Source organism: Labrus mixtus, chromosome 15, assembly GCF_963584025.1.
Source record: "Labrus mixtus chromosome 15, fLabMix1.1, whole genome shotgun sequence".
NCBI lineage: Eukaryota > Metazoa > Chordata > Actinopteri > Labriformes > Labridae > Labrus > Labrus mixtus.
This window is the reverse complement of record NC_083626.1, coordinates 7,689,771-7,716,410: the sequence shown is the minus strand read 5'-3', so window position 1 is coordinate 7,716,410 and position 26,640 is coordinate 7,689,771. Positions and strand designations below refer to the sequence as shown.

The 26,640-nt window shown below is 41.2% G+C and overlaps 1 protein-coding gene across 1 annotated transcript; it reads left to right on the top strand.

Annotated features, from left to right (window-relative positions):
* The first annotated feature begins 1,567 nt into the window (after positions 1-1,567).
* Positions 1,568-26,020, top strand: itchb (itchy E3 ubiquitin protein ligase b). Its single transcript, XM_061058703.1, has 24 exons — positions 1,568-1,710; positions 7,019-7,110; positions 7,411-7,552; positions 9,781-9,905; positions 10,756-10,890; positions 11,176-11,227; positions 11,322-11,503; positions 11,866-12,082; positions 13,060-13,155; positions 14,205-14,379; positions 14,657-14,726; positions 15,851-15,935; positions 16,024-16,152; positions 18,626-18,698; positions 19,010-19,081; positions 19,323-19,411; positions 19,606-19,765; positions 19,851-19,984; positions 21,746-21,886; positions 22,012-22,132; positions 22,243-22,347; positions 22,723-22,819; positions 23,110-23,182; positions 23,853-26,020. Exons 2-24 carry the CDS (start codon positions 7,041-7,043, stop codon positions 23,950-23,952), a joined length of 2,643 nt encoding a protein of 880 aa, XP_060914686.1. The 5' UTR covers positions 1,568-1,710; positions 7,019-7,040; the 3' UTR covers positions 23,953-26,020.
* The last annotated feature ends 620 nt before the right edge of the window (positions 26,021-26,640 follow it).

Below are 26,640 nucleotides of genomic sequence, written 5' to 3'. Positions count from 1 at the left end.
ATTAATTTTCACATAAACAAATTCTGCTTAAATGTTTTTATTTGAACTCTGTTATAGGGTTTGTATAACCTGTAGAAGAGAATATTATCTCAGTCAAAAGTCTGGTAAACGGTTCAAAGATGATCATAATGATGAAAGAGGTTTGTATCTAAACATGACTTAGCCTACAATAAATACAATTACAATGAATTACATGAACACTGCAGCAAAATCATTCAAACAAACAAACCCAAAATGCTGCAATGCCGTGAATGAAACTATACTTCTATGAGGGGCATCTCATTTCATCGGTTTGCCCCTTTATCCTTCATAATTATTTGGGATCAAGCCAGCTCAATCTTTTTGTTCTTTGTCTTCTTCTGCTTTTGTGTTTTTCCCTAAATGTTTCTGTAGCAAATACATATATAAATTGGTGTGTTGAATTGTAATTCCACTACTCAGTCACAAAAATGACTCTTAAAATTAAATAGAATAGAATAAATCTTTATTGTCCACCAGAGGTGGAAATTTGCCTCAAGCCCCCCAGATACATAGACCAGCATACAAGACATTCAGGCAGTCAATAACACAGAAAAACATAGCAGCTACATTTACACATTAAAAACAGTTCATATCAAAGTTCAGTTCTCATCAGTTGTAAAATTGAGGATGTTTAATGCACTTGGGATACATGACTTCTTAAATACATTTTTAGTTGCCAGGGGGACTTTATAGCGCCTCAGAGTCCCTCAAATAAAATGCATTTAAGAAGTAACATACTTTAACTTGTGTATCACTGATTGCACAGCTCTGGACAGCTCCCCATGTCAATACGGTCCATTTACAACTCTGTTTTTGCACATTTACATCTATCTCCAGCAAAGTATGTTGTATTTAATATTTTCATATTTAAAACTAGTAATGCTTAGTTAAATCCTGGTTGTATATATTCCCATTCTTAGTTTTGATATTTTTAGTGCTTATTTACTTTGTATTTAATATTATATTGTGTTTAAATTTGCTAATATTGTGTTTTTTTGCTAATATTGTGTGTTTGGATAACCTGCTGCTGTAACGCCACAATTTCCAGTTTGGGATCAATAAAGTAATTCTATTCTATTCTATTCTAATTTATCCCAAGTGGAATAAAAATGGTTGACCTTACCACCGTTGGAGTTTGGGCCTACATGATACGTAATAGTTTAATCACTAGCAATAACCATTAATACAATAAGCTTTGGCTTTAAATGCACAACTTATAAGAAAAAATAAAAAAGTTTAGTAATTAAATTACTTAATTAGTTAAATTACACTGAAAGAAAAAAAAGGCATTTTTCGTAGTAAAACGAGTAAAACCATTTTTTGTTTATTTAAATATATATTTGTTTATTCTATTGAGGTCAGACTGTTAAAATATTGACTCTTAAAACGATTCACGATTTTCACGCCTATCTCATTTACATGGTTCGAACGCGGGCCTTAAACGCATCAGCATGTTTACTGCTCACCTATTGGTCCATCCTGACCCAACTCTGGGCCAATCACAGCGCAGCGGGGGCAAAAGTGTCGCGCCCCACCTTGTTTCGGTCACGTGACGCGAGTGACGTGCGCCTACGAAGATGGTGGAAGTTTCTTCTTCCTCAAAGTGAAGACCGAGAGTGAAACCCCAAAAAAACATTCTGCACACCGACAGCTGGGGATTTGGTTTTCACAACTCCGCTTCGGATTCGGGTACGTGACAGACGCCATGTTTACCACGTGTGTGGTCTGTTTGTTTTTCACAGCTGTTGGACTTTAGATTTAGCAGACAGCCATGATGATGACACGAGCTAACATGCTAACAGGGAGTTAGCTTGACTGTGATGGCAGCAGGCTGTCAGAGGAAGTGTTGCCCAGCTGATGTTCAACACGTACTGAGAAACTCCTGAGAGACTGTAAATATAAACACTGACAACAAACAGCCTGTAGATGTGATGTCTGCGAGCTAACCAGCACATACTGCTCATAACTGCGCGGCTAACTCAGCTAGCCCGCTCTCCAGTGAGATTAAATTATGTAATAATGAAATGATCAACAGACCACGACGGACATGTAGAGGGACACAGATTACTAACAGGTGATCGCTGTCAATAACTTCAGGTGAATTAAATCTGGAGTTGTTTTTCATTTGCTTCTCTCAGATCTTTTTAAAATCCTATTAAAGTCACGCGTTCATTTCAGCATTTATGATATGTGATGTTCATGTTTGGCATCATAAACTCAGGAAAAGACACAAAGCATTAATACAGAAATGTTTTATACCTAAAATTTAAAGAGAACAACTAAAATATTTTCATATTTCAACAGTTTTCTCTAATTTTCCACTTTTCTGTCCCTTTAAATTCCCAATTTAGTGTTTTAAATGTTATTCAGAATTGTTCTCTGTAGTTACATTGTTTCCGTTTGGTCCTTTTGAATTAAAAAGTTTGTATTTTTACTTAAAATAAGCAGCATTTCATTTTCTATCTATCCTATAATTTAAAGATGTAACTTCTCCTTTTTACTTCTAAATGATTAAACCAACCAGTTATCTTCTTTAAGGATTTTGTATATCTCAGCAAAATGATCCCATTCATAAAAGATCGTATGTTCCTGAGCTAGCTTCATGTTCTCTCATGAAGAGTCAAACTTGATTTAATCTAAGATATGAATAAACTAGAAGTTTGGTTTTGTATTTAAAGTTACACAATTTACAAAACACAAAACAAGAAACTTTAAGAAAATAATTGGAGCCACCCCGAAACTATGATAAATAATTTGAGTAAACATAAGTTACTAAGAAGGATCGTATATATCTTCATGGTAGAATTGAGTGAACCGGTTGAAAGGAAATATTTTTGCTGATTCAAGCACAACGGCTCGATGTCTATTGTCTACATTCCTGTTGTGAAGTACGACCCATCCTTCTTTTTAGTGTCCTGGAAGCAGCAGCTGTTCTGATTGCATACTTTTGTCTCCTTGCTTCATTGTGAAAGTAATGTGGGAGAAACAGATCAGCAAAGGAAGAGAGAAAACAAAGATCTATTTGTCACAGTCGTTGGTCGTCTACTCGGCGAGGTCGGCTGTGTTGTTGGTTTGTGTCTTCGGCTGCCACTGTTGTCTGAACAGGGGGAGGCCGGCATGCTGTCCTAAGAGCCAGGTTGTTGTGGGAAATGTTTTACAAAATATCTAACAATGTTTACAACAGAGAGAATCACTCCCATGATTCCCCGCCAGACTCAACATCATCTTTTGTTATTGTTTTCATTGAGAGCCCCCTGGCGGCGGATTTTACATGTCTGTGGGACGTCATTAGGAAATGTTTTCTGTAAATGTGTCCCATAAGGGATGGGTTATTTGAGACCAGAATATATGGAGGAAATCAGCTCTGTTGGCAGGCATCGGCCCATGGGCCAGTTTTGTGGCATGCATCGATGTCAGTGGCTGATGTTTATCTGTTGTGTTGAGTCCCGCTAACCGTTGGCTCGGGGAGAAGAGGTTTTTTAATTGGACAGAAGAAGTCACCTGTTGGACAAACTCTGATTTGTTTTCATGGTCAAACAAAGATCAGCAACATGCAGTTTGTAAGACATGTTCAAGTGACATATAGTTATCGGCTTAGTAGTTATTTTTTCTTTATTGATGTCAGCCCTGATTTTCACAATCTGTGTACCGATAGCTCTATCGGGTTTATTTTGTTGCAGTTTACTTATTTTCTGATGTGTGCATATATTAAATAATTCCATTTTTTAAATCCAAGTTGCAGAATATAGATGCTTCATTCAAAAGAAAATGAAGTTTTAAATAGTTTGTCTTGCAGAACGCAGCTTGTGATTGCTGTGGTGACATGTTTTTAGGATGTGCACGTTTCCTGCACTTTCAGAAGAAGACAATACGATGAAAAAACATGATCTACCAGGCTTTAAAGAGCTGTGAGAAACTACATCGCCCATCTCTTTGCCTTTATGCCACAACGCAAAATGATAGGTTATATTATTCCTAACAACCATGAGAAGCCCATATTTGGTTTCAGCTAAAAATAAAATGAATTTATTGCATCCGTAAAACAGCCTACGACTACGACTACTGATTGGTTTCACATTTCACCCATATGTTTTGAATGCACCTGTTGGTTCCCAAAGTGTGGAGAGTGATCGATGATATCCAATGTCTTCGGTGCGGTTTCCTTAAAGCATCACAGAGAGGAACCTTTTTGACCCTTTAATCTTATTAACATACTCAGTAGAGAGTAATTTGAGCCTAAATTTGATTTAAAATGCCTCATTGCCTCACCAGTCACCATTTTCAGGCCTGTGTTTGGTGAGGTGTTTTTCAGCTCTGTTAGTGAGCACCTTCATCTACAAGACGTAGTCCGCCTGCTTGTAGGCCTGCAGTGTCAGCAGTTGCAATTAATTATTGACAGAGACTAAAGCAGGAGCCGAAGGGGAAAGTTTACCCAGAAGCTCGTCACTTTCTCCTGCTCTGCCATGCACATCGTGGACGAGACAGACTGAGGAACATTCATTATTCAGTGACGCATCAAGGTAGCAGACCAGATTCTAGGTAGGATTGCAGGACCTGATTCCTCAACCTGCAAGACGGCGCATTGTATTTTAAGAGCTCCCATTTGTTGACAAGACTTTTTTTTTTTTTTTTACTGTCAAGCTGATTTTTTGTAATTTAAAGGTTTGTTTTGGGGCTTTTCATGCCTTTTAATTAAGAGAGTCAAGAGTTCAGAGTGGATAGAGTCAGAAATCAGGGAGCGAGAGAGTGAGGTATGACATGCAGGAAAAGAAGCCACAGGTCAATCACTGTCTGAGGTCCAAACGGCAAAATCTTTCATTTAAATAAATCTGATTGGTTGGAAAATATCAGAAACTTGGTTTTGTGGTTTCTCATGAGGGAGTAGGTGGTGAGACCTGTGGCTACACCAGCTGAAATTGTTAAACCACCAACAATTCATTACAAGAGAATACAAACACACATTTCAACATAAATGGGGCGACTGGCTCAGTTGGTAGAGTCGGTCGTCTCTCAAGCAGAAGGTCGGGGGTTTGATCCCCTGCTCCAGCCACATGTCTGATGTGTCCTCGGGCAAGACACTTAACCTCAAGTTGCTCCTGCTGCTTCGTCTGCTGTGTTTGAATGTGTATGAATGGGATTAGTTACTTTTCTACGCTCTGAGTAGTCAAAAGACTAGAAAAGAGCTATACAAGCTCAAGTCCATTTATCATTTACTTAAATGTCCCCTTTAGCTCTGAATTAGCAAAGCAACCTCGATGATTAAAGTTATTTCCAATGTTTAGAGCTTTATGTTCACATTTCATTGCAGCTGAACTGTGATCCTTTATGGGGTTTTCTTTGTGGCATTCTGGGAAATGTAGGAAGATAACAAACTAGGGAAGAAATGGAAGTCTTGGTTTGGCTGCTAAACCTGATGATAAAGGATGGAGGAGGAACATTTAGAGCCTGTGTGGACAGCTATTTAAAAAATGTGTTTGCAAAGAGGATTTTAGTTATGCTGATACATACCGTAATCATTAAAATGTCTCCTTGCAAGGTTATAGAACAGGTCCGATTAACAATACAAAGTAAATACTGTTCAGACAAGCAAAGGTACAACCTCTGTTAATGAAGTTGTTGACAGTTGTGTAAACAGTTGAGTTTGCAGACAGGTGTATTTGGTTTAGACACAGAGCAGAAACATGAGCACAGGTTGTAGAGCACGGCTGTGGCTCAGTGGTAGAGTCGGTTGTCTGAAGGTCGGGGGTTTGATCCCCAGCTCCTGAAGCCACATGTCTGATGTGTCCTTGGGTAAGACACTTAACCCCAAGTTGCTCCTGCTGCTTTGTCGTGCCGTATGTGATGAGTGTATGAATGGATTAGTGACTTCTGATGGTCACTTTACTCAGCAGCCATCAGTGTGTGAATGTGTTGGTGTGACCTGCGGTGTAAAAGCACTTTGAGTAGTCAGTAAGAGTCAATAGTCAGATGATTGTTCCTAAAGTCTCATCTCCTCTCGGCGTGCAGGTCAGCTTGCAGTTCAGTGTGACCCGGGGTCAACAGAGCCCTCGGCACAGGGAATGCATCATCCTCTTTCCTTCCTTTGAGAAGCTTTTATCTTTTCGCTCCCCACAAAGATAAACTGGAAAACGCCAGGTCTGGAGAAAACAGAGAGCAGATAAGACACAACTAAGTGGGTGCACCTTGTTAAAATTTATTGAAAGAGAAGATCTCTGATAAAAAATAAATGTTCTTTTCCTCTTCCTTTGCCGAGAGGATTATGACGGACAATGAATTCCAAGTGTAACTTGAAAGTGCAGCAAAGTTGTTGTTTTTTTGTCTCTTGTTTGATGATAAAAAAAAAAACTGCCTGAAATGACGCTTCGGTTACTTTCCTGCGTCTTCCTCAGCCTTCCTCTGTCTTCTTCCTCCCCTGTCTGTCTGTCACATGACAACCTTGACAAAGTCACTGTAACAGAGAAGCCATGTTGTTCGATGTGATATTGTTGATTCAGTCTATCTGACTTATTGTTCAGGAACAGTTCCAGGTACGTAACACAATATAGTTAATTGTAGACTCTTCATCTATTAGAGTTCATGCTTCAGAATAATTTATATCACGCTCATTTGGCAGACCCTCTTTTCTGAAAGATGAATCATGCGTCATTGTTATACCAAAATTAAACTGGGGGTTTGATTGATTTGTTTGTGTTCATTAGTTTATTTGAATCAGGGACAGTGTACAAAAAAACCCATTAGTCTAAGAAGAGAAGAGATACTTTATACCAGATTTAGCTAACTAGTTAATTTCCATTTGTTGTCCCTGATGAAGGAGAAATTTGTATTATTACTGACTACAGTAGGTACAGTACAGGTAGAAACGTGTATTTGTCTTTGTAATATTCCTACAGGTGTGTCATACCATGATCTAAATGACCTAATGTGTTTTCTGCTAATGGGAGGCAGCGTTAGAAGCCAATTTGTCATCCGGCTAATGACGTGTTTGTCTGTGCTGCAGGCTTTTAACCCAGCCCTATGTCATGGCCAGTGGAGTCACCAAGCCGGGCACCTCCAATGGACACCCAATGAAGGCGCAGCTACAAATCATCGGTGAGTCTTTGTAGGCATCATCAAGATGAAAACATGTAGTTGTGGTTTTTCACACAGTTTTCAGCTCGCATTCAAAGTGAGGTCACTTTTGTTTAATCATACAAACCGGCCTTTGTATGTATGAGAAAGCTCTATTGGATTCATTGCTTTCATTTCCTTTGTCTGCTTTAAACTGAAAACAAAACGTGTTAAACATGTCGCATCCTTGTTCCTTGACTTATTTGTTTCCTCCTCGTCTTTCTCTCCGACGTGACTGACTCCTCTTCTGCCCTCTCTCCTCTCCATATCTTCTTGTTTCAGTGCTATCAGCGAAACTAAAAGAGAACAAGAAGAACTGGTTTGGTCCCAGTCCGTATGTGGAAGTGACGGTCGACGGCCAGTCCAAGAAAACAGAGAAATGCAACAACACCCACAGTCCCAAATGGAAGCAGCCGCTCACTGTGTGAGTCAAAGTCTAGCCGAGATTACCAAAAGCCCGCATGACATTCAGTCACATTTGTGATCCCTCAGTACTTCACTGCAAACAGATTATATTTTTCATACATCCAGATCTGTGTCGAAGACTTTGTTCTGCAGCCTGCATCCTACAAATCACAAAGTGATTTCTAACACAATGATGACTTTGAACAGAAACCTTTCCTGAGCCTTGATAGACATCTAACCTTTCTTATTAGTCACCCTGTTTTGTTAAATGTCACCTGTCTGGTATTCCAGGAAGCTCAAAACATCACTCTCTGTTATTTTACAGAAGCTGTCACATTTATACTTTAAAGATTTGAAAGGAAATATCAGGACTTTTGTCTCTTTTTAATTACAGCATATGGTGAATTGAACCCACTGTTCTAGGAACTAAAACTCTTGTCCTTGGGCTTCTGAGCGTTATAGACACAGCAGCCGAGACACACTGGAGTTAAAGGCTTTAGAACAAGAAGTTTTATCAGTAACAGCAGCTTTATGTCTTCTTCTCCTGAATGTTGTGAAGATTATTACGACTATATTTTAGAGTATACAGCACTCAATAATCAGCACCAGTGCATGGCAGCAAATATTTACATCCTTCAGACTCTGGTGAATGGTGAATGGACTTGAGCTTGTATATTTGTTTTCTAGTCTTCTGACTACTCAAAGTGCTTTTACACCACAGGTCACACCTACACATTCACACCCTGATGGTAGAGGGTAAGTTTTACAGTATTCAAATCTGTTGAGGGTCTTGGTGTTTGAACTGTGTAAGCTGTGAGGTTTCTTGTTCCCCCCCCCCCCCCCCCCCCAGAGTTTGGATCATGTGGTTATCATAATGAGTGTGGTTATTTTGAGGTTTGGCTTGGAGGTTTGGAAGAGACATCTCTTGGATGACAGTGCTGACTCAGGAGTTTAACGTTGCATTTCATAACTCACTTACAGAAAAGGGGAGTTTCTACAGAGCATATCAAAAGTTAACTTCCTTATAATGGTGCAAAACTGCTGGTGTAAGATGTGATCTGTCTCGTTGTCAGGCCTGCAGCAATTTTCTCTCTGACTGACTCATCCTCGCTGTGTTTCCCAGAAAGATTATTTTTTTTGTCTGTAGTGTCACTCAGGTGCAGGATAACTTGTGTTTGAACAGTTTTAAGAACAGATATGTTTTCTCTGAGTGATTGGCACATGGCAGCAAAATGCAACACGCTGGTGAGAGAGTGTGTCCGGTTCATCTACAGGAATCCTGTTTCGAAACATATGCTGCACACTGAGTGCACTCGCACAGTCCCAACATTTTCACACATCAAATGTCCTCTTAATTTTAGCCCGTCCACGATCCTCTGCCGTGCACAGCGTCCATCTTAATATAGACTTCTCCTACAGTTTCTCTTGGACCCACGGGTGCAGAGCTATTACATAACAAGTGTTTACTATGGGATGTAATCCGACCTGAGCCCGTGTGTCCACAAATGTTTTTGTCCCGGGGCTGCTGAGGGTGCCAGTTATCTAAACGACCGTCATAGTGATGGTCATGGACACTTGCTGTCCTCGAATAGCTTTTGAACTTTATTGTCTTAGGGAGTTGCTTTCAGGAAAATAACGACACTTTCCCTTTAATCAGCCTCTGCTGCTGATTGCAAACTATCAAACTCTGAAACACCAACGAAGACAGCAGAGGAAATGCCCATAAATGCCTTCAAATCATAGCTGCTGATTTTCCTTTTTTGCAGCAAATTTGGATATACTTGATTTCTGCTGTATTGATGAGTAAAATGTTGTCCTTTAACATTATCGTGTTGTGGTGAAAAAAGGAAATAGGGACGCCGGTGGCCTAGTGGTTAGTTCACTTCTCCCATGTACAGACCAGAGGCTGTAGTTCTCAAAGCGGGCAGCCTGAGTTGAAGTCTGATATGTGGCTACTTTCCTGCAACTCATTCCCTTCTCTCTCTGTCTCTGTCTCTCTCTCTCCCCCTCTCTGATTTCCAACTCTATCCACTGTCCTGTCCATCACTTAAGCTCAAAATGCTTCAAAAATACATCTTAAAACAAATCAAAGATGGAATAGCGCTGACACAAACTGTGATGTAGGAAATGTTCAATTCCTTGATAGTTAGATGAGAAATTAAGAGGAGCAGAGCGTCGCTCCTTCTGTCTCCTTAGAACGTCAGTACATTGTGCAATCAGGTGATTTTTCTTTCTTCCTCTGCACAGGATCGTGACCCCGTTCAGCAAACTCGTGTTCCGGGTGTGGAGTCATCAGACCCTGAAGTCAGACGCGATGCTCGGCATGGCCACACTGAAAATCAGTGAAACGCTCAAGTCCAACGACATGAAAAGTAAGTCAATGATAAACACACACACACACACACAGGGTGTCATGAATGAAACCTTTATTGCCCCTAGGGGAATTTGCCTTAAGCAGCTGAATACTGCGCTGTACAAAGGATGTAATGCCTCTTTTAGTCCTGTAAACCCTTGAAGGTGAAATGTCACATTTTAGGCAGCTTTCCAATCAGTGTTGGTTGTAAATGTTGTCAAATGAAGCAATAAATTGAAGCAGCAGTCCAGCAAAGCTAAAATACAGACGGTTTAATGAGAACATGTACAGATCAGAAGTGGTTTCTACTAACACAAAGAGGCAGTGAGTCACTCAACTCTTGTGAAGAGGCTCTTTTGTCACCCTCTTTACTTTGGTATTTTTATAGCTCTTGATTCTCATGAAGACTCCATTCACTTCTGTGCCTCCTCACTTTTAATGCATGGACGCTCTCCAGCAGTGCTAATGACAGTGAAATCTGGGTAACAATCACATGTCAAGAGAGGTGTCTGATGGTACATGTCAGATCATGAATGTAAACACTGATCCCCAGAAGTCTGCACTTTAAATGTTTGTTTTTCAGATTTGAACATGTTTTGTATTTGTTACTAATGATTAACATTCAATCAGAAAAGAGCAGAAGCAGTATTTGTACCTGTCTTTAATCCAGACAATTTGATTGTAATTTAAATTCTCTCTACACTGAGCGAGGTAAAGGACATTTTTTTTTAGATTAGATTTGAAGGGACAATGTATCTGAATACAGATTGGCTCAAGTTATACCAGCGTCATTAATAGCAGGCGATATATTTCAGTTGTCATCTTTCCCCCGACTCTCTGACCATCCTTTATTTGTGTCCTCCCTGCAGTCTCTGAGGTGGTGCAGACCTTACAGCTGTGTGCAGACAGAGAGCAGACAGACGTGGTGGGCGACCTGTCTGTCTGCTTGGACGGCATGACCGTCGACCCCGAGATGTTCGCTACCGCCGAAGCCAACAATCACAGTGAGTCACACAGCAGAGCTGAGCTGAGTCTTATAGAAGCATGCAGGAGCAGGCAAGCGTGACTATTTTAAGTTCAGGATTAACTGTTAAAAATACAGTGACAACAGTTACTCTGCTGCACGTGGGGTTCCCAGGTAGACAGAACATGAGGATATTTATGAGTGTATTTAAAATGGTTGGTATCATTTATTTGTTAAACCAGCAAAAGTTTGTTTCCATATCATCAGGATGAACAAAAATTTTTTTTTTCTGCTTAATCAGTGCTGTTGTCATTTTTTACCTCAGGTACATCAAATGGGGAAACCCTGAATGAACCTAACGACGATCATGCTATAAGGTAAAAACAAAAAAAAAAATGTGATTCCCGTCCCTGCTAGACTTTCTATCACAGTCCTTGTTCCTCATTTTCTTTCCCTTCTTCCTCCCTGCAGGCGGAGTCGAGACAGCTCTCCAGCCGTTGACGGTGTAGAGCACAGGTCATCTCCTGCAGGTCGGAGGTCAGCAAGCAACACAGGGTCTCCCTCTGTGTCATCAGGGGGCTCAAGGCCTCTCAGACCTCCCCGACCCTCAAGACCTCCTCCTCCAACCCCCCGAAGACCCAACTCTTCACCAGGTGAGACTTTTACTGTTGGAAAGGTTTGATCTGTTCAGACACTGTTCAACTCAGGACAGGAGAGAATCAAAGATCAAGTGCTCGTCTCGCTGCGCCGACTCTTGACTTTACAACAATCCAACCAATGACAAACATTTATTCAGCTGGAGCATACACAGCTAACTACTGGAAAAAAATATGGTAGTATTAAGTCTCTGAAGACAAACACTGGTCTAACATCAAGACAAATGAAGCTGCAGCCAGCTCACCTTGGTAAATGATATTATATTTGTGTCTAACTCTTGTTTAGTTATTTATCTGTATTTACTCTCTTGGTCTAAGGATGTAAGATTTGACCCTGAGCTCTCTTATTCCTTCCCCAGCATTATCCAGTAACGGCTCTGCTGCTGATACTAGTGATGGTCAGTCAGTTCCTGATACACCCGTGCGAACGGCGGCCTCATCAGCTCCGGACTCGAGTCCATCGCCGGGATCAGACAGGAACTCTGGAGCCACGGCAACCAGACAGCCAACTAGCAGCATCACCCCGGCTGTCACTCCCAGAGTCCCCGCTGTCAATGCCGCACCGCTGCCCCCTGGGTAAACTCTCATTTACTCATCCTTCCCTCCGTTTATGAACGATACAAGTTACGCCTAGTTAGGTAAGTAGCTGACAGGATGGCGCTTGGCCTGTTGTTACGTTGTCTAAAAGTTAGACTGAGACAGGATTGCCAGCATGGCAAAGACACAGGACAAGCTAAAAAGTAGAGCTCAAAGAAGGGTAATATTTCGAGGGTTGCAGGTAGTCTAGTTGTCAGAGCCCGCACCCAATGTAGTCCTCCAAGCGGGCGGCCCAGATTCAAATCCAACCTGTGGCTCCTTTCCCGCTTGTCATTCCCCACTCTCTCTGTCCCTGATTTATGACTCTATCCACTGTCCTACCTCTAACATAAAGGCATAAAACCCCCCAAAATAAATCCTAAATAAAAAGCTAATCTTTGAGCAAAAAGTCATACTGAGAAAAAATTTACCCTACAAAAAGACAGAATCTGACGCTACAAAAAGACAGAATCTTTGAGCGCTTCTTTTTGGCTCTCTTCTTAATGCACAGACAGACGCACAGAGACGAACGCTGAGGACCAGAATAATGTTGCTTTTCCAGTTGGTTTGGTTTCAATTTCACTTTGAGTGTTTGCTCAACTTTGCTGAAATCCTTATGAAAATATTAACAAAGCAGCTAGGACTACAGGGTTATTGACAAGTGTGGGAAACATGTTGTCGGACACGCAGAGCTCGTCATTATGAACAGGACGACAGACATGTGGCTTTCAAGTACATAGAACACCACACAGCTGTGTCCTTACATGAGTAAACCCAACACACTTACGCCATTATACACTGTCACTACGTTTGTGTCTAACTGACTCCAGTGTCATTACTGCTGTGTCAGTGCCGTCACCGTGACAACACTGTGACTTTAGGAGGATGACTCATGATGTAATGGCTGCTCTGACATCCACAGATAACCTTAATGGCTTAGCGTTACATAATGTTTTACTGCTGTTGTTTGATCTCAGGTGGGAGCAGAGGGTGGATCAGAACGGACGGTTGTATTTCGTTGATCACGTGGAGAAGAGAACGACGTGGGAACGCCCTGACCCGCTGCCCCCTGGGTAAAAACTCCTCCCCCTTCCGTCTTTTCTCTGTTTAATCACACACAGGTAGTTTATTTCGGCAAGTTTCCCCCCCCCCCTCCCACCCTTTTTTAATTCTAAAATGAAAACAGTTTCTCATGGTAAAGATAAAAAGACTCTGCATCATGCCTTTTATTAATGATTATAACAGAAGCTGTGTCCTTCAACTTTCTCACACATATTGTGCATCTACCAGTTTTGCTAACCACACCTGAGCAGAATAATCCTCATCATCTCTACCTCACTCTAAAACATCACTGGATTTTGATGGCATGCTTTGTGTACTCTTTAAGTGTTTTATTACATGGAGAGGCATAAAGTCATTTCACAGGCGGTCTGCCAGTCATGTTTGTTGTGTTAGGTCATTATCTGAGCTGTAAAATTCTGAACTCTAAGTCATGAGGTCCATATTTTACCTTTCATTTTGAACCTGTGGATATAATTAACTCGGAGCACTATGCAGCTAGTTTCTGTGACCTGTTCACCCACTACATTAAAATTTTTATGTGACTATTAAGCTGTGACGCATGAACTGATGTAGCTTTGTCCGACACCCTCCTGCTTGAATCAGTTAATGTGGATGCCATAACACCGTATTTTGTCTGTTTTTTTAACCCTCCATCACGAGCTTAATCCTGTCATTGTGGACACACATGGACACACATATAAACACGTAACAGGAAGAATCACAAAAACGGTGTTACAGAAATCAAAGAAGCCAAAACAACAGTCAGAGTGGAAGCTTGTTAAGAGCTTTAAAAGTTAGAGGGGACAAAGCTCTTTTTTAAAACATGCCCTCTTCCATGTCAGAGTCCTGTATCTACGACCTGAAGGCAGATAAAGTCTGTCTGTTTGGGAAATGCTTAACTTTTACCGTTATCTTTTCAGTTGTCAGGGATCATCTTAAATTAAATATAGCCGTTCAAAAGTTCTTCATTTTCAAAGTATCTGTGTGTTTCAACTACATGATGACTCACATAAACTGAAAAGCTTTTAGTAGCTGAAACAATCCTGTCGTTCCTCCTCAGGTGGGAGCGTCGCGTCGACCAGATGGGGCGGGTCTACTTTGTCGATCACATCACAAGAACCACCACGTGGCAGCGCCCCACGGTGGAGTCGGTGCGTAACTACGAGCAGTGGCAGCACCAGCGCAGCCAGCTGCAGGGCGCCATGCAGCAGTTCAACCAGAGGTTCATATTTGGGGTGAGACTTCCTTTGTATCTGTTGCTGTGACACCACGAGGTCATGTGGGCGTTTATAATCTGACGAGCATTGACTCATCAGCCTGCTGGTTTTTGTTATGGATAAAACGAAATGCATCACAACCATAAGAGAGTTTTGCAAACGAGACCTCTTGGACTCTTTATGACACCTCAAACATTTACTGCCATCAAAGCTCACTGTACCCTACTTCAAACACTTCAGCTGTCATCCATGTCATTCTGATTCATGGCAATAATTCTGATTCTCCGATGTGCAGCTACAGGACCAGGCTGCAGCCACTCAGAATAAGGAGTTTGATCCTCTCGGGCCTCTGCCACATGGATGGGGTAAGATCTTTAATGCAGAGCCTTCTGAGACTTTGATTTTACTCGTGTGTGTTAAAATAATCCACTTAACTTTCTTATTTTAAAATGTAGCAAAGGAAATATATTTTCGGAAAAGTTCTAGAAGCTGTGTAACTTTAGACCTCCTTTTGTGCAAAGTCATCTCAGCCATGGATTGCTAAATTAAGGAGTGATGCCAGGTTATAATCTTACACATGAGTAAAAGTTTAAAAACTAACAAGATATGAAATGTGTGATGTAAAAACAGGAAGCCATGTCCCCCTTTCCCTCCTCGGTCATAAAATAGGATAGGATCATAGGATCGATAAAATGAAGGTTTTTTTAATCTGGCTCAGACTGCAGGATAGTCCTGATTTGAGGTCTGATTCCTCCTTCCCAACACTCCCGGGGTCGTTCCCGACTCAAGGCTGCTCCGAACTGATTATCTTCCCAGATTACCTTGTGGTGTGAGTCGTTTAAAGATCCAATCTTAACGTCAAAGATCTGCTCGGAGATCATTGGGGATGCTCCAAATTATTTGAAACACGTTTGATTTTTCTGATTTAAAATATGGACGATAAAGCCATGAAAGGGTCTGGAGGAAGTCATGTGTGACTACAATAACCACGAGAGACGAGGCAGGACATTAATAAGAGGACAGTAGAGATGACTGGCTGCAAGATGCAACCCACACAGGTGCACCGGACAACTGTATCCATTGGAGAGATATTTCTTCACCAAAACGTCTTTGTTTTTTTTGTTTTTTTTAATGTTTTAGTCCTCTCTACACAACACAATATTAATGCAAATTTAACTGCAGACACCTCACTTGAGGTGGTGTGTTCCTCCAATGGGTACCATCATCTTAGTGAAATCCTGTATTCTGTGATGTGCCATGATTTCCATATCTCGTAGTGTGTGCATGCTTGGCATCATGGAGAAGAATATCTGTTAGGATGTGTGTGATGCTACCCAAATTCTCCTGCAGTGTAATATCTTAAAACTTCACAATCTTTGAATAAGTGAAGCTTTTTAAAGGTAGTAATTTATTTTAATGAACTGCCTAACAGTTGTCTGAACCCTTATTATGTGATCGTGACTGTGTTTTTGTTTGTTGTTATTTTTAGAGAAGAGAACTGATTCAAATGGCAGAGTTTATTTTGTACATCACCCTACGAGGGCAACACAGTGGGAGGACCCACGAACACAAGGGTAAGTGTGTGTGTGTTGTGTTTTTGGAGGGGGGGTTCGCTTAATGTGACAGTTTACTTAATGTCAATGTAATTGAATTTTCTTTCAGGTTGCTCAATGATAAGCCTCTACCTGAGGGCTGGGAGATGAGGTTCACTGTAGACGGTATCCCTTACTTCGTAGACCACAACAGAAGAACGACCACCTACATCGACCCTCGCACCGGAAAATCCTCGCTGTAAGTCCTCTAACATTTTCTTCTCTGCTATATCGAAAGGTTGAGATGTGAAGCTGCCAATTCAGTGTAACTTTCTCACTTAAAGAGACATCCATTCATTGGTTGGCTTTATGGACTGCTGCTTTGTACCAAGCAGGCATAAAAATCTAAAACTTCAGAGCAGAATCAAACAAAATGGCGTGCTTTCAAAGGACAATCAGATAAATTATTAATTATCTTACTGGATGAAGCACATTTAAATAAAAACAGGGTGTGATTAACAGTTACTAGTAACTTGGGAAAGTAACTTCAGCGCTACATTTTCTGCTTCACTCCTCGTATTCATTTTTTACATTATTTAGTGTTGCACACATTTCAAATAACACTGAAGTCATTTTCAGTTTGTAGGTATTTTACTGATTAGATCTCTGAAGGCGACAGACTCAACTGTTGATATGAAATATGTCACCGTTTGGGTCTCTGGTCAGCTACTTTAGTAGAAGCGTTCTCGGCTAGCTCGATGATGCTTGTGAGAGAAGTTTTCTTTCCTGCACACATTCGACAACTCACTGCTACAGTCTTAATTTTAATGTAAAACTCAAGCATGGGGAAAATAATGTGTTACACCCTTTGTCCCAGGATGCTGCTGTGCTGACATTAACATAACCTCATGCGCTGAATCGATGTCATTTCACCTTCATTTGTTGTCTGCTGTTTCACATAAAGTAACTAGTAACGCATGCTTTTAAATGTCCGTAACTGTTACATCATTATTGCATCTTGAAAGTAACTAGATATGTTTCTAGTTGCTGCAAATAGAAGTGCGGTTACTTAGCAACACCGGTGATTAAATAACTAGGAGGTTAAAAGAGCATCATGGATCATGGATGCCATTTTTCTGTTAATGTCAGTGACCTTGTCCGACAAAAAGAGGAACAAAGAGAAGTAACCAGCTCCTAAAGTATGAAACAGAGGTGGAAAAACAAAAGAAGCTAAGAGCCGCTGTCCTCCACGAAGGAAGTACTGTAGGCTGCATTGAAGAAAAAAAGCAATAAACATTTAGGAATTAGATGAATTACCTCCCTTAATACCATTAAACATGTTTCCTGCAAGACCACTTTGGTAGATTTATTTTTCTCATCAACATCTCTGTTTGTACTTAAAAGCCCAGGATGCCCACTAAATAAGGACCCAAATGAATTGCATAAATTGTGTTAAAATTAAAGCTCTCTCTAACAGCAAAAGAAGCCAAAACCACAGATTCATGTGGACAAACACAGCAGACTCTTCTTTAGGGAGGTCATGTGCATTAGTAGCTCCTTATTAACTATAACATCTCGGAGGGACGTTGCCTGGAGTCGCTGTCAATAAACATTTAGCTTGAGTTTTTCCTGCACGTCTGCATGCCACAGATGATTCAGTGATGTGTTTCCAGTCAGGGAAACCCACCTCGCGCTAATGCCAACGTACTCTTAAGAATAAACCCTGAAAAAAGAGTGTTGGGAAAATCTATTTAAAATCACCTTAAGTTAAATGGGTGTTTGATAATAATTATATTAATAAGCAATAATAAAGCACTTCACTTGGTCACTCTTCTTCAACAGGTAGTTTAGTTTCAGCAGATTGTAATCGAAACACGTCACCTCTTCTGTCTCTATTTAAGATCACATGACGCGTCATCCTGATCTCACCTGCTTTCATTCTGTCCTTCTCTCTGATGTAACACGTCAGATAACTCAAGATAATAATGTATGTGCAGAACATGACTCAAGGGTAATTACTTTGGTTTGGTTTCAGGGGCGGATGAACCGGTTTGATGACTTTAGAGAAGAATGTGTCCGCATGAAGTGACGGGAAGAGAAGCACAATGCACAATGGGCAAAACATTCCTGACATGTTTAACCTAACCTTAAATAATATACATGTGCTTGAATACTTTATACCAAATATAAGAGAAAAGTTTTAAAATGGCAATAATTATCATGTCAGGTTTTCAAAAAAAGCACACTCATCAGTGAGCATTAAGAAGTTAGGGCTTTCACACTTGCAGAAATCTCCTGAAAAACACCTGATATTACCCGGAGGAGCTGCATGTGAGAACGCAAACAGACACATTTTTCACTCAGACTTCACCCGGAGTTTCTCCTCCCAGACCCCTGGTATTTTTTCTGAAGCAAGTCAGTGAGCTGATGTGAGAATGCAGCAGGATATTATGAGATTTCACCTCGAGCCAATAGGAGGGGGGAGTGATGTTTATATACAGTGACTGCTGCACAGATGTTCTTCTCCGCTCTTTTGTTGACATTGTGATTCTGTTGAACTATACTTAGCATGAATAAAAAGGCAGATATTCTCATCATAGCATCATATAGCGGACTCTGCGCTTCGTCTTTTTTTTTTACGTCTTACCTCAGCAGAATAATGTTGATGCTTTAAGATGTTCAAACCATTGTAAAAGTCGGTCTCTGCTTCTCTCTCTCTCTCTCTCTCGCAGTGAAAACGGACCTCACATCACCTACGTTCGAGACTTTAAAGCCAAAGTACAGTACTTCAGATTCTGGTGCCAGGTGAGATCATGACAAGAGTTTTTCTCCTTAAATCGTTTTTTTCTGAGTTTCTATTAAATCTAGCGATGCATGTTACCTAGATGACTGTACTCACCTCCTTTATACAGAGTACAAGCTGCTGCCATCCGGGCACAGATATACTCTGCCTAGGTGCAGGACGAACGCATTTAAAAACTCATTTGGAAACTACCACTGGAGGACTACAGCTCTTCATATCACTGCAGCCTCCTTGGATTGTATTTGATTTTGTCACCTTGTTGGGTTCATCAGCTTAAAAGCACATCTGATATTTTTTCTTTTTTTCTCCCTAGCAACTGTCCATGCCTCAACACATCAAGATCACGGTGACAAGAAAAACCTTGTTTGAGGACTCCTTCCAGCAGGTAGACTGATCCGCTCTAACACGCAGACGTTGTGATTATACATTTGCCGATGAAGTTTTTTGCTTTTTACGGAGTTTGATGTTTTGCTCGAGTAAGAGCCTTTTTCCAGGACAAGTGACGTGATTGGCTGTGGATGTGTTGAGTGTTTATAGAAGTGTCATAAGTCAATGAGTCAAACAAACGACTGAATTAATCACCAGAGAAGAAAGTTGTGTATTTAAACCAGAAATCTCTGTTTTAGATAATGAGCTTCAACGCTCAGGATCTGAGAAGAAGACTCTGGATCATCTTCCCTGGAGAAGAAGGCCTCGACTACGGAGGCGTGGCCAGGTGAGTTTAAAAAAAAAAAAAAAATCCATGAACACAAATGGTTTCAAATGTGTGCTCACGTGGTGGAGAACATGTGTTATTGTGTTTCATAGATGTTGTGTTTGTGGTAGTTCTCTGAATGATGTCACAGATCTTTTGTAAACGATATCTGTGATTTTGAGTCTGTGTCTCATGTCTGTTGTCCTCTCTTCCAGAGAGTGGTTCTTCCTGTTGTCACACGAGGTTTTGAACCCCATGTACTGCCTGTTCGAATACGCCGGTAAAGATAACTACTGCCTCCAGATTAACCCCGCCTCCTACATCAACCCCGACCACCTCAAGTATTTCAAGTTCATAGGACGCTTCATTGCCATGGTTAGTTATTTCTATTCAGAGAATCATCTCCTGAAATAAAACCCAACAACATCTAAAAACAAAAAAACCCTTTCTGTCTCTTCAGGCTCTTTTCCATGGAAAGTTCATCGACACTGGTTTCTCGCTGCCGTTTTACAAGCGCATCCTGAACAAGCCGTTGGCCCTCAAAGACCTGGAGTCAGTGGACCCCGAGTTCTACAACTCCCTCATTTGGATCAAGTGAGTACACAGAGCCACGCGGACGGCAAAGTGCTGGTTTTATTATTTAATATACCTAGAGCAGCTTCAGTGGATCATCTGACCTGTGGCTGGCTGACTCTGAGTTTTCTTGGATAAAACAAAGAAACCTCAGATATTTGTCTTTTTTTTTCTTAAACACAACAGAGTTCTTCTTGACTGTATAAGTCTGATTTGAATTATCTGTATAAGCGCTGCTCACTGCTGATGTCCATTTAATCCAGAAATTATTTGTCTTTTTTAAAGAGATATTTTTGGGCCTTTTGCCTTTTTTGGGAAAAGGAGACAGGAAATGTTGGGAGGAGAGAGTAGGGGATGACAGGCAGAAAAGGGCAGAGTTCAGATTCAAGCCCTTGGCTGTTGCGATGAGGACTATAGCCTCCTCATGGGGCGAGCAACATAACCACTAGACTATCTGGCACCCTCTTGTTTGTCTTCCCCAAATCTTAAAGATCCAACCTGCTTCTGAAATTCAGTAACCAATAAGCAGGAGGAAAGCAGAAATTGTGCTGAAGATTTTCTTCACTTGAGGCAGCGTTTTTTATAATGGGGATACCAAGACAGTGAAGCAGAGTATGAGGGCTCAACAGCACGATGACTTCTGGGTAATTACCTCTCCAAAAAAAACCTAGATGGCCTGGAGGTTAAACGTCTGACTCTGAATTTGTAGCCATGTTTGTCTATATTTTGGGGGGGAAAGTTGAACTTGCAATAAACAAAATGAACAAAATGAAGTCTATCCTAAAACTACAGACCTGGAGATACATTTGTCTGAATTCTGTCTCCACTGAGTGCTTGTCCGTTTTAGTTGTATTAATGACTGACTTTGTATTAATGATAGAAAATCATTTTTAAGTGTTTCAGTGCCTCTTCAACTTGTGAGGGAATGAGTTTCAGGAGAACTGTATCATACACAGAAGTATTAAAGCTCGGCCGAGGAGAACTGATATGAAGCAGTGCCTCTTATATCTAACGGTTCTCGTCCTGGAAATAGATAAATAGTCTCCATCCTTACACTTGACGTGTAGGTTTTACTGCTGGTCCAAATCAGGCTCTTCTTCTCTCAGCTTAATATTGATTATTGGATTCTGAACAAAGAGCCACGCTTCCCTTAGCTCACCTTTTTGTCGGGTTGTGTGTCTCGGGTCAAACTAGTGCATGTCAGAGGAGGAGAGTCGGGGTAGAAAAGCAGTGTATCGATCTTAGACCTCGATCTCCTGGGAGTCAGAGCAAGTCGTGTTCAATCAGGGAAGCTGTTAATCCCAAACAGACAGAGAGCGGCTCTATCTCTCTGAAAGATACAGGCCGTGACCTTCTGAGCTCTCATGTGCAGCTGACCTAATGTTGAACTTTTAATTACCTGAAGGTCAGTTCACAGACTGCGTTTGTTACCATGGTTGTCAAAATGTTACAATGTTGTGATTCTTTTCAGAAGCATGTGTTGTAAAACGACTCGACCTCCGTTACTTTAATGGTCTTATGGCATCAGATCTTCAGTCACATTTTGAAACAAAGGCTGCTGCAAGCTGGAGAGAGCCAACGTGTTTCGGAACATGACATTTAGACAGTGTGCAGGAGTTTGCCTGCAATTTTTTGGAAATAAAAATAATGAATTACCGAAAAATGAGGACTTGTCTTTTTGTTGCTGTGGTATCAACACAGGTACCAGTAAGTTTAAAATCCTGCGATCTTGTCAACCCTGGTCGTTAGAGTTGGGCTGTAACTGTCCACTCTTTTCTTCAGGGATAACGACATCGAGGAGTGCGGGCTGGAGATGTTCTTTTCTGTCGACAAAGAGATCCTGGGAGAAATCTCCACCCACGAGCTGAAACCAGGAGGAGGAGACATCCTGGTCACAGAGGAGAACAAAGAGGAGTACATCAGGTGGGTTTGTTTGGATTGAATTCAGATAGAATGGAGTTTTTTTTTTAAAATGAGTTGAGCAGAAAACTGTTGGGTTTTGTGTGTTTGATGATGTGGAGTCATCAGCTGTATGTCTCCCCCTGCAGGATGGTAGCAGAGTGGCGGCTGTCGCGAGGAGTGGAGGAGCAGACGCAGGCTTTCTTTGAAGGCTTCAACGAGGTCCTCCCCCAGCAGTACCTGCAATACTTTGATGCCAAAGAGCTGGAGGTGAGGACGGTTTGGAAGAGGGATTCCTATTTCAGAAATATTACCTGATTTCACTGTTTTGAGCTCGATTAAGAGGTTGTCTGAATGTGAAAACCTGTGTCTTTTTGCAGGTGATGCTGTGTGGTATGCAGGAGATCGACCTTGCAGACTGGCAGAGGAACACAATCTACAGACACTATGCTCGAAGCAGCAAACAGATCGTCTGGTTCTGGCAGGTTAGTTTGCACCAAACTTAAGTTCAATGAACAGACGTTAAAGATATCAGAAATATACTGAGGGTTTATGTACAGGTAACAGACATCCTGCAAGCAACCCTTATCTGGGATATAAATCATTTGGTATCCATGTTCAAAGTGAATGAGCAGAGTGAAACTTCTTAAGTTATGCAGATTGTGAGATATGAAGAACATACAGAAACTGAAAGAAATGAATTAAAAACAGCTTATTGATGCATTAAACAAGATTTAAAAAGCACATCTTTCAGCACTTATTTTCCGTTATACTGTTTATCTAAATCATACCTGATGATATGTATCATCTGTCTTGTGACAGTTATTTATTTTAACACAATGTGTTCTTGTGTCCTTTAGTTTATAAAGGAGATGGACAACGAGAAGAGGATGAGGTTGCTGCAGTTTGTCTCCGGGACCTGTCGCCTGCCTGTCGGAGGCTTTGCTGACCTCATGGGTAAAATATCAAGCAATGTTATCTTTATGAAATTAGCATTTGAGTTTGAACACCGATTAAAAATGTATATAAGCTGTTGGCTGGACAATGTTTTAACTATGTTTTATTTTCCATGTACCTCATCACCTTTTCTCTCTTGTTTATTAAGAACTTAGATTTGCACCATAGGGGGGCGCTGGTAGCCTAGTGGTTAGTGTGCACGCCCCACGTACAGAGGCTATCGTCCTCCAAGCGGGCCAGTGTTTAACAAAGTAGATCCTTGACTGTTTGTTGTCTTTTTCTCCCTGCAGGAAGCAACGGTCCCCAGAAGTTCTGTATTGAGAAGGTGGGGAAAGAGAACTGGCTCCCCAGAAGTCACACATGGTGAGTTTAAGCAAACTTTCTGCTGAGGTTGTGACAGAGCCGAGTCTATTGGTGTTTTCATATAGACGCAAAGATGTTCGGGTTGTGCTGCATGTGTCAATGCAAACTCTTTATGTTTTCACCCCGACTTAACCCTAGCCCACATGTAAAATGTCTGCATGAAGTCGGGATGAACAGATTTGTGAGTTAGAAAAAATTCAGGAGAATTCACTGTGAGTAAGCAGGTGGGGTGATGACATTTCTGTGACGTTCGGTCATTGTGTTAAAATGAAGCTGCTTGGTCGATGCTGTGAGTTTGTCCAATTACACATCGCATTGATATAGAAGCAAAAAACTGTCATTATTGTGTCGGGCGCTGTAGCTTTGTCCACCATGTCTACGCCCTCCTTATCTTGTCCTACCTCCTGAGACTGCCCGTGCTGTCCTACAGGGAAAGTCTCCTAGCTGTGTGGTGAATATGTGAACAGGCTTGTCAGGGGCAGCCTCTCCTGAAACTCTTCAGACATTTTCAGGAATGCATTAGTGAAAACGGCTAATGTCTGTAAATGGTGGACCCTGAACAACAACAGTGTTGTGATGTTTAGAGGACATCTTAATTATCCTCCACCAGACTACTATAAATCTGACGTCAAGCTGATTTTAAAGCACGTTTTGTATTTCCATTCCCCAGCTTCAACAGGCTGGATCTGCCCCCCTACAAGAGCTACGAGCAGCTGAAGGAGAAGCTGATGTTTGCCATTGAGGAGACGGAAGGCTTCGGACAGGAGTGAGAAGGAATCTGAAGGAATAAAATACCACAAGTGTTTAATTCAGGGAGCCTCTGCAGAAGAGGCGGGTGGTGTTTGATGTGTTTGTGCCCATGCTTGCATGCATGCACACACCTGTAGGGTTACCTCCACGGGTGCGTGTATCGGACTGTGGCCTGCATGTTATTGCAAAGCAGAGCTGGGATTTCTTTTTTTTTTCTTCCGTCTACTGTGTGCGCTGTGCTTGCAGCAGGTCTGAGAGTTTCACATTCTTCAAACCAAAAACACCGACGCTGCTCCTGGGTCTCAGAATGTGCGCCACATTATGCATGGGATCCTGAAAAACTCCCCCTCTGACATCTGGGAATGCAGTAGATGTGTCCTCCATACCTGTGATCATTTAATGACAGGCAACAGGGTAGGCTTTGTGTTGGACTCTGAATCTCACAGCAGTGTCTTGTCGAGGCGTCTTTGACAAACTGATTTCTTTGTATTAAGTGTGTCTGTACTAAAGCGTCTGAAGTGAAGAGAGGCAGGATTGAAAGGATGTGATTTCTTAAAACAAAAAAACAAAAAAAAAACAGGTATAAGTTTCACCAAAAAAAAAATCTGATGTTGCTTTAAGATTGTTTGTTGCATTTGAATTAGTTGCATCTTACTTTTCTATCCACCTCATTGTCCTATCCTCAAACTTCTCACTGTTTTGGCACGAGGGTGCATTTTGTCTTTAATGACGCAGTAACAAAGAAAAATGCAACAATATAACTTCTGAATTTACGAGAGTGGCGCGTTCCAACTTAACACTTTAGTAACAGACAATCTCGGTGCTTCTTCGAGATGACAGGCTTCATATAACAGCTTCTGGTTGTCATGTATTTGATCTGTGAATCATCTTAAAGGTGGAGTCAGTAGCATTTTTCACTGCAGTTTATAAACACAACATTCAAACTGAGCCCTTCCTCCTGAAGCACACACACACTGCAGGACGTAGTGTGTACGTTTAATGTTTTTACCTACTCTGCAAGCTACCCCACACTAGCACAAGCTAGCTGTTGGTGTTTGGTACCTGCCTGTCTAAAACATCTGCGTATGCGGTCAAAAGCCATCACAAGGTTCACCCTTGTTTTAGATTTAAAAATCTATATTTTTAAAGGTTTGCTTTTGGGCTTTTTATGCCTTTATTTAGACAGGACAGTGGATAGAGCCAGACATCGTGCAAAAAGAGAGAGCGGGGAACGGCATGTGGGAGAGGAGCCACAGGTCAGACTCGAACCCTCTGCACTTGGGGCATGCGCACCATCCACCAGGCCACCGGCTCCCCAGAACAAGCTTTATGAGCTTGCCGTTTTGCCTCACTAGGATTATACATTTTCTCTTATTTGCGGCTAGGTCCAGGTCCGGTTTGAATGTCGCTGAATTGTATCCACTCCTACACTCACCTGTACGCTGTCATTGGCTGGGGGAAAAAAAAAGTGAGACAGAGGCCCGGGTCTCTGCAGACAGTTATCACACATGTATCGAGGCCCAGAAGTGATGACTCAGCGGCATTATTTTTGTACATGTCTATATTAAAATTTTTTGGAAAAAGCTACTGACTCCATCTTGAACGATGGTGAAAAAGTGTTTAAAGCGTCATTGTTAAAAGTGGAGGGACATTCGAGAGGACCCTAGTTTTATAGGGCTGGAGTTGTTGTGGTGCAGAATTGGATTCAAGTATTCGGGGAGAAACTTTTAACTTATACGTTTTAATATCAGCCTTCTTTAAATCTTAGTTTGGTCTGAGGTGGAAATCTATGAGGAGGAGAGAGAGAGAGAGTATTTTATAATGAAGGTGTTCAATGCATCGTATTCAGTACCTTACTTTATATGTTCAACAAAAAAACAACCAAATGTAAGTGAAACCAAATCCCTTCTCTTCAGTTTAGGTCACATTTTAAACGACACTTTGAATGCGAACTTTGCAAAAACTCTTCAAAAAAAAAAACGAGCTCCTTGTACACATGTAGCATTAGAAACTGTTAGTGGCAGACTTTCTTCTTTTAACACTTTTCTTTCCCCGAGCAATATTAAAGAACTAAGGTCAGGCTTGTTACTGTGGTGTTGACTGTGGAACAGTATATAGAACAAAAACATGACGTTTGGTTTATCTGTCTTTACACAACAGCTGATCCTGTTCAGAATATAAGAGGTGGATGTCGCCAACGTCTGACGTTTTTGGAGCCTAAAGTTATCAAATGCTCAATATGGCATTTTTCAGGTCATTTGATAGTCATCTGTCATACACAGTGTGGTCACGCCCGAAAGCATCTGTGCTTTATCATTTATTTTACAGAATTAACATCATGAAGAAAGCTTGAAACTAGCATCTGAACTCTCCTGAAAAGTGTTTTCTGAGGTTATTAATCAAGTGAAGGAGTGTTATCTTCTGCATAAAATCCGACTACTTCTGCAACCAGTGGAGTCGCCCCCTGCTGGCCAACAGAAATAATGCAATTTTTAGACACTTTAGCGTTGGCATTATTTTTAAAAGCGCGAGTCTACATCCACTTCTTATATACGGCCCTATGCTTCTAATCAACAGAAACATTCAATAAGAAGATTAACACGGTTTATTTATGTAAAATGAAGAACAGCCGGTTGTGTGGTTGCTCATTTTGGAGCGTCTATTTTTGAATTGGGTTAATCAAACACTGAAAATAACAGGTGTGGTTA

What these genes read in the sequence shown, in the direction of transcription:
- itchb (XM_061058703.1), top strand. Translation starts at nt 7,041, where the DNA reads ATGGCCAGTGGAGTCACCAAGCCGGGCACCTCCAATGGACACCCAATG. An exon ending in AAGACCCAACTCTTCACCAG is followed by an intron (nt 11,504 to 11,865) that starts GTGAGACTTTTA and finishes TTCCTTCCCCAG; the next exon opens with CATTATCCAGTAACGGCTCT. An exon ending in CGCACCGGAAAATCCTCGCT is followed by an intron (nt 16,153 to 18,625) that starts GTAAGTCCTCTA and finishes TCTCTCTCGCAG; the next exon opens with TGAAAACGGACCTCACATCA.